The following is an 8,216-nucleotide window of genomic DNA, read 5'->3' on the forward strand; positions in this document are numbered from 1 at the left end:
TAAAAAAATTATACTTTGGTCAAATTTGAAAAATACTGTAAATATTATTAATTTTTTAATATTTAATTAGTAATAATTTACACTCACATTACAGATATTTTGTACATAAAAAATATATAATTTGTATTTATATTTATTAGAATTTTGGACACATAAATTAATATAATTAATACTTACGTTTTATAGAATTTTTACACAAACACTAAATTATCTTTAACAATAAATTAGTGTTTATGTTAACCAAAAATTACTAAAAGTTGCTGTTTTTCGTCAAATTATATGCATACGGCGTAAACACTAAACATTATCTGCAGAATTTAAGAAGCATCCGACGTGGGGATGTAGCTCATATGGTAGAGCGCTCGCTTCGCATGCGAGAGGCACGGGGTTCGATTCCCCGCATCTCCATTTTCTTTTCTTATATATCCTGCCTTTCAGGAAAGCAGTGTAAGTTGACTAAAATGGATGGCTGGATGCCCCAGTTGCCTTTTTTCCTCTTTTTTTTAAGAGAGAAGGCCCAAAACCCATTAAAACACATTTTTAAGTTCAGTTAAAATATGCTTCTTCTTTTTTGTCGGGTCGGATTGTTCGGCATAGCCCAAGTCCATAAAAAAAACAGTATATAAGAATTTTAACTTTGATTTTTTTTTATACAAATTCTTTTTTAATTAATAATTCTAATATATGCTTTAAATTTTAAAAACACATTTTATCTAAACACATTTTTTTAGTAATCTCAATTTCAAACAATTGACATTTAGAAAAAAAAACCAATGCATGCAATTTATATGCATCTTAAGTTGTTACCTGTTACAAATACAATAAATATTAGGAAAATATGATGAAAGTAGATAAATAAAGGTAGAGATTTATATATAAAAATTGTCCATACATTAACCTACAATTTAAAAGAGTTCAAAAAGATAAAGTCCAATCAACACTCTATAAGTATTATTCAGACCTACATGATTTTATGGAGGTCGGTACGATAATATGGGTTTAGCCCTACTTATCTAAATAAGTAACTAACTCCTACTATCTCTCCTATTCATTTAGAAAGGAGATCTCAACAACTTTTCTACCAAAAGAGAGTAAACTCACCTCTAAATATAGGACTACTCAAAAGGTAGTTATTGACTCCACCTCTACACTTATAAATACCCTGACACCGTCAGGTATTTTTTGAACTTTAATCTACTAAAAGACCTTCTTAAAATCCTTACTAACTTAAGTATCGGAGTTTTTTGCAGGTACTACTCCCATCCTTACCAAGATGTCAGACAGCGGCACCTCGACACTAGAAGACGTCAGACACAACCCCAATAAGAGTTTGGACCTCACATTCAGGTCCAAATCTCAATTTTAGGTAACCCTCAGAATATTGACACCGTTGTTGGGGGCCTGGTAATCAACACCATACGATGACAGACAACATTCTAGAAGATGGACACACGACTTCCGATTTTGAAGCCCAAGAAGAAGAGCAATATAATGATGATCGAGCATTAGTTATACCTCCCTAAGTTGATAAAGGAAAATGTGTTGCTAGAGACGCACATCAGTCAAACCTGAAAGGACATAGGATAAGCTCAGAAATTCATCAATCTGAAAGATCAGGGCCAATAGATCCTACAAAAATTATGGAATTTGTCCACAGGCATCAAGGTCAGCTAGAACAACTCGTATAGGAGCTAGAGCGACAACGTAAATCTGAACGACCCTGAGAAGGGAGGTACGACGACGAGGAAAATTAGAAAAAAACTCTCGAAACTAGAATCTAACATCAGGGGTAGGAGACCCCACATTGATCATGAAGAAACACCTTTAGGAGGTGAAGATCTATTTATAGAGAAAATCATGCGAGCTAGAGTTCCCATAAAATTTAAAAGCCCGGACATGGACCTCTAAGACGGAACAACTGACCCAAGACATCATTATAGTAATTTCAAGAATCGAATGTACTTGGTCGACACGTCTAATGCAACTTGTTCTAAAGCTTTTCTGACAACGTTGGCCAAGGCTGCGATGAAGTGGTTCGACAATCTACCACCAAGATTAGTAACCCGCTTCGACGACCTTGCAAGAGGTTTTTGCACCTAATTCTCCATCGAAAAAGATAAGGTCAAACATGCGCCAAGCCTCTTGGGAGTAAAAGAAGAAGTCGGAGAATCTCTACGAGCCTGTATGAAAAGATTCAACAAAAGCGTGCTTGGAGATCCAAAACCTACCTACCAAAGCACTTATCATGGGACTAGCTAACGGTCTCAGAGAATGTCCCTTCTCCCAATCTATATCAAAGAGGCACATATCTCTTTGTACGAGGTGCAAGAGTGACCTAATAAATATATTAACATAGAAGATACAGTTCAATTAAGAGAGCCCACCCAAGACAACACAATCAATATCAGGCTCGAGACAAAGAAAAATAATGAAAGAAAAAAAAGAATAATATAGCTCGGATAAATCTCGAAGGTATCACAATTACACCTCATTGCGAGATTTCCTTGTCGACGTCTATAGAGAGATCTACCACACAATAAGATTCCACCTCTCAGACCAATTAAAAACAAAAAAGGTGGAAGTCAGTCAAAATACTGCAAATACCATAAAATATATAGTCATTCTACTAATGATTGTTATGATTTAAAGAATGTGGTAAAAAAATGGATAGTGAAGATCAGTTAGACAGGTATCTAGCAAAAAGATTTGATGACCAAGGTAAAAGGCAAAGAGATGAAGAAGACAGGAATAGGCGATATCAGCCATAGTGAACCTCTGAGAGACATATCCACATGATTGCTGGGGGATTTGCAGGAGGAGTTGTAACAAAATCCTCCTGCAAGAGACATTTGAAAGAAGTCTACTAGGTCGGCAAAGAAGCTGAGATACCCGATCTGTCTGCCATCACCTTCACAAAAGAAGATGTCCAAGAGGTAGCACCTAGATATGATGACCCTGTCGTAATAACAATGATACTTGCCAATGAAAACTTCTATAGAACCTTCGTAGATTAGGGAAGTTTGGCCAACATCCTATTTAAACCAGTTTTTGACAGGCTTGGTTTAGAAGAAAAAGAGTTATGGTATACCCAAACACTCTCGTTGGTTTAGGAGACACGCTTATCCGACCTCTAGGCTTCATCTCCCTGTACACCACCTTTGGTAAGGGTACAAAATCAATGACCTTGATTATAGACTATATACGACGTGGCATTGGCTTACAACGCCCTGATAGGTCGGACAATGCTAAAACTGACTTGCTATAGTAGTCTCCATCTCTCATCTTTGCATGAAATTCCCTACTCTTGAGGGAATAACCACTGTGAGAAGAGATCATAAACTACAAGAATGTGTTACCATGAAAGCATAAACCTATGATAGTATACAAAAGAAAAAGAAGTCAATACCATAGAATTTGGAGGTGTCCGAATTCGGGAGGAAATAAGACCCCAACATAATAGAAAGATCGAGGAGGTCCAGATTGCGGATAATATTGGAAAGACAACAAATGTAGGGGCTAACCTAGAAGAGCAGCTAAAGCAGGAGCTCATTAAGCTCCTACGAAAAGTTTCCAACCTCTTTACTTGGAAAGCCTCTGACATGTATGGAATCCACCCCGACCTCATGAGCTATAAGCTTGCTGTTTACCCGGATTCATGACCTGTTCAGTAGAAACGACAAAAGCGTAGTCCTGAAAGAGCATAAATTATAGAAGAGCAAGTCGAGGTGATGCTAGAAGTCGGGTTCATAAGGGAGGTAAAATATCCGTTATGGCTTGCTAGTGTAGTCCATGTGAAGAAACAAAACAGAAAATGAAGGATGTGTATCGACTATACCGACCTCAACAAAGCTTGTCCCAAGGATCCTTACTCTTTGCCCAGTATTGATGCTTTGGTTGATTCAGCTTCAGGTTATAAATATCTATCTTTTATGGGTGCGTACTCAGGATATAATTAGATTCTGATTATAAATCGGATCAGGAGAATACATCTTTTATCACTCCTAGGACAAACTACTGCTACATATTAACGATTAATGAACAAGGTATTTTCATCTTACCTTGAAAAATTGATGGAGGTCTTTGTGGACGACGTGCTTGTAAAGACCAAGGAAAAAATCAGTCTACTGCCCGACCTTGAAGAGGTGTTTAACGCAATAAGACAGCACGGGATGAGATTAAATCCCACAAACTGTACCTTTGCCGTTAAAGCCAGGAAGTTCTTGGGATTCATGCTCACTCAAAGAGGCATTGAAGCCAACCCACACAAATGTAAGACAATCATGGATATGAAAATTCTGACCTGTCTAAAGAAAGTTCAATAGCTAAAGGGAAGGTTGGTAGCGTTATCTAGGTTCTTGGCAAGATCAGCCTTGAAATCCCTGCCCTTATTTACAATACTCAAGAAGGAAAATCAGTTCCAGTGGACTCAAGAATGTGAACGAGCTTTTCAAGACTTTAAAAAAATTTTTAGCCAACCATGTATCCTTACCCAACCTAAAGAAGGAGAAGAGCTCGTGTTATATCTAGTCGTCACAGACAAGGCTATAGCCTCTGCCCTTGTCTGAGAAAATAAGGAGGGGCAGTGACCTGTCTACTTCATTAGCAAGGATTTAAAGGGGACAAAATTAAACTATCAAATAATAGAAAAAAAATTATGCCCTTGTTTTAGCTTTCAGAAGACTGCAATCTTATTTTCAAGTCCACAATATTAAAATCCAAACTAACCAGCCCTTGAAGCATATCCTCCAGAAAACTGATATTGCAGGGCGGATGTTACAATGGGTTGTGAAACTATCCGAGTTTGATCTAAAGTGTGAAGCTCAAACAACCATTAAATCATAGTACCTGATTGACTTGTTAGCTGAATACACAGGAGAACTACAAGGAAGCTCTACAATTTAGCATCTATATGTGGATGTCTCGTCAAATAAAGCCGGTAGTGGAGCAGGAATCATTCTTGATAATAAATAAGAAACTCAGGTAGAGCTTTCATTATAATTTGATTTTCCAGCTTCTAACAACCTATATATTGTATAATTTTATGGTTATCTTTCTTTTTTTCTGTTACTTTTAAATTTCTTCTTGTTTTTCCCACCTAATTATTGAGGCATGCATGTCGTAGCTAAAAAAGTATTAACTTGCGCACTTTCTAGGTAACAACAAAACACAAGCTATTATGAATTGCAACGTATTAAACATTCAACTACACCACTCTTTGTAGTTGTTACCATCTTAGACATTGAACTATAGTACAAGTAAATCATTTAACATGTTATCTCTTTTATAATACTTATCTCTTGCTATGTAGAAAATGTCTGCACATAATAAGAAAAATAGCGCACAATAGAAATTTGGGCATCGAAAGGGACCAATAAATTTTGTAATAATATGTGCAAGATTGGTACAATTTTTTAAACCTTGTTGTATATTTGTGTGTATGTGTAGTGTGCATCTTTGAGTATCAAATATGTGTTGATTTTAGAAGATAAACTTATTTTAACTCTATATAAATCCTATTTGAACTGAACTTACATGTTGCTTTTAAGAAAAATAGTGAACCACTTACTCAAGCAGAAATGTTCGTTGAGACTCGCCAAAGCACAAAGGACAAATTATTGGATGAAGACACTTTGAATGTTGTTGTGAGTTAATTTAGTTAAAATAGGTTATGAATTTCTTGTGTCTTGGCCATTTGTGTATCAGTTGTTGTTATTTTTACGCTTGCAGCTGAGTTAAAGACTCTTAATATTAGTCCAATTGTTTAATTACTCTTTTTTTAATTATTCTTATTTTTTTTTCAAATTAACATAGGCACATATGCAAGCTGAGAATAAAAATTCTAAAGAATTGGCAATTAGAGCTTTGCAATCCACATTTGGATAAGAGAAGGCAGGTTGAATGCGATGTCACAGAAGAGTTACCACATCAATTTTGTTGAAGAAAAATAAAAAAATTGCCACCCTTAAGTAGTAACATGCATTTGAGAAAGCAACATTAGAGGGTAAGGTCGATGTGATGCAAAAAGAAGTAGATGAACTAAAATCTCTTGTTAAGATGATGTTGTAACAAAAAAGCTCAATAGTGGACCTTGAGATATTAGTTGCTCAACTAGGAAGTAATTCAAGCAATCCGAATAATGATGCTAATGAGGAGGTATTATTTGTTATTAAAGTTGCTATAAGTTATCATATCTTAAATAATGGTTGATTTATGTTGAAATTGATTCAATTGTTTTGTGTATCCAAATAGAAGAATGTTATATATATGTTTGTCCTTTCTCTCTCAAATATTTTCTTAGTAATTATTAGGGATAAGTATTGTTTTGGTCCCTAATGTTGAGAGTCAGAATCGAAACCGTCCCCAACGTAATTTTTTATTTAGAATCATCCTTAACGTTTTTTTTCGCATTAAAATCGTCCTTTTAATTTTTTCAGGACAAAAATACCCTCCATCACTACTGGCACCTTTACCTCCACCAGCACCAGCACCAGCACCTCCACCACCAAGAATAACAATATCAATGAAATCAACACAAATTCAACAACTAAATCAACACAAGCAGAAGCAGAAAGCAGAAACTGAAGCAGAAACAGATGCAGAAGCTCAAGCACAAAGCCAAATCAACACAAGAAGAAAGCAAAAATTGAAGCAGAAACAGATGCAAAAGCTCAAGCAGAAGCACAAGTTCAACAAGAAGCAGAAGCATAAACTCAAGCAGAAGATCAAGTAAAAGCAGAAAGCAGAGGCCAAAGCAAGGAGCAAAAGCCATAGCAAGAAGAAGAAGTAGAACCACCGGCAGCTCGTGGGCGACGGAGTGACGGCAGCTGGGCAGATCGGCAATGATAGGAACCCAACTCAGCCTTAGATTCCTTTCTCTCCGTCGCGCGCCGCCCTCCTTGCGTCGGGCTCCCCTTCCCGGCGGCAGCAGAAGCATGCATGAACGGCGGCGATGTCTTCCTCTGTTCGCTGTTCTGGCGGTGGCTTGTGGACGGACCGGCGACGTTGCAAGTGTCGCGATGGTGGCGGCGGCTATGGCAGTGACCTCCTCCCCTCCACCGGCACTCCCTCTCTCTTTCACATATCTCCTCTCTCGCTGCTCGTGCTCGGTGGCGAAGGACCCAAAGGTAGCGTCGATGGCAAGAAACGACGGTGAAGACCCATTTATTAAAAAAAAACGATTTTAATACAAAAAAAAATCGTTAAGGATGATTCTAAATAAAAAATTACGTTGGAGACGGTTTCGATTCTGACTCTCAACGTTAGGGACCAAAACAATACTTATCCCTAAATATTGTTATTATTAGACATGTGTAGTTTTATATTTGATTTATTATTTTTTGTTTTGTTTATAGGAAAACCATGTTGAAAAAGAAAACGAACTTAATTAAGGTCATAAATTTTGAAGAGCAAATGTTAGAAAGTAAAATTCATGAACTTGTGGACATGATGATGATAAACCTACTTGTTACTTAACAATTTCAACTCTCTTTTGTTATCGTATTTTTTACAAAATTAGATGACATAGTTCGAGGTTGTTATGACTTAGACTAGTATTATGATATTTTGAAAAATGACGATGATATAATTAGAAGTAGTTATGACTTAGACTAGTATTATGGTATTTTGTAATGATAATATAATGTGATTGTCGATCTTACATAATACTTTATAAATCAAATTTGATGGTAAATGTTCAATTAGTTTTTCTTAGTAATTTGATTCAAATAATTAAGGTTATTTATTGACACTAAATTAAAAAAATAGTTGAAACTAATTTCAATGCAACATGAGAAAATTATTATAAATAAAGAATTATATAATTACAAAAAATCGTTGTCAAAAGTTACAAAAGACAATGGTGTTAAAACAGTTGTTAAAGACAGCTACAAAATGGCAATGGTATTAAAACCGTTGAAAAAAAATAACACCAACAGCAACGCTTTTGAACTGTTGTCTTTGTGAATAACAAAACTACAACAGCTTAAAATTGTTGCCTATCCAGTTATAGTTCAAAACTGTTATGTCATGGAAGAGAACATTTTTAAACCATTGTCTATCCAGTAACGGTTCTAAACCATTTTTTAAAAAATGTGCTAAAAACCATTGTTTATTCTAGTAATTATGGTAAAAGTTTTTTGGGGTGCCATTACTTTAGGTAAAAAATTGTTGTCTATAAACATTGGCAAAGGCTCTATGTACCATAGATTAACATTTGT

General features: G+C 35.8%; 1 protein-coding gene and 1 non-coding gene across 2 annotated transcripts; both read left to right on the top strand.

Annotated features, from left to right (window-relative positions):
* The first annotated feature begins 335 nt into the window (after positions 1 to 335).
* Positions 336 to 408, top strand: TRNAA-CGC (transfer RNA alanine (anticodon CGC)). Its single transcript has one exon. It is a non-coding gene; the product is annotated as a tRNA-Ala (tRNA).
* Positions 409 to 1,956: 1,548 nt separating this feature from the next.
* LOC127748409 (uncharacterized) lies at positions 1,957 to 6,730 on the top strand. The gene is made up of 2 exons (XM_052262905.1): positions 1,957 to 2,086; positions 6,435 to 6,730. Exons 1-2 carry the CDS (start codon positions 1,957 to 1,959, stop codon positions 6,728 to 6,730), a joined length of 426 nt encoding a protein of 141 aa, XP_052118865.1.
* Positions 6,731 to 8,216: the final 1,486 nt, after the last annotated feature.

This window comes from Arachis duranensis, chromosome 6 (genome assembly GCF_000817695.3).
Source record: "Arachis duranensis cultivar V14167 chromosome 6, aradu.V14167.gnm2.J7QH, whole genome shotgun sequence".
Taxonomy (NCBI): Eukaryota; Viridiplantae; Streptophyta; class Magnoliopsida; order Fabales; family Fabaceae; genus Arachis; species Arachis duranensis.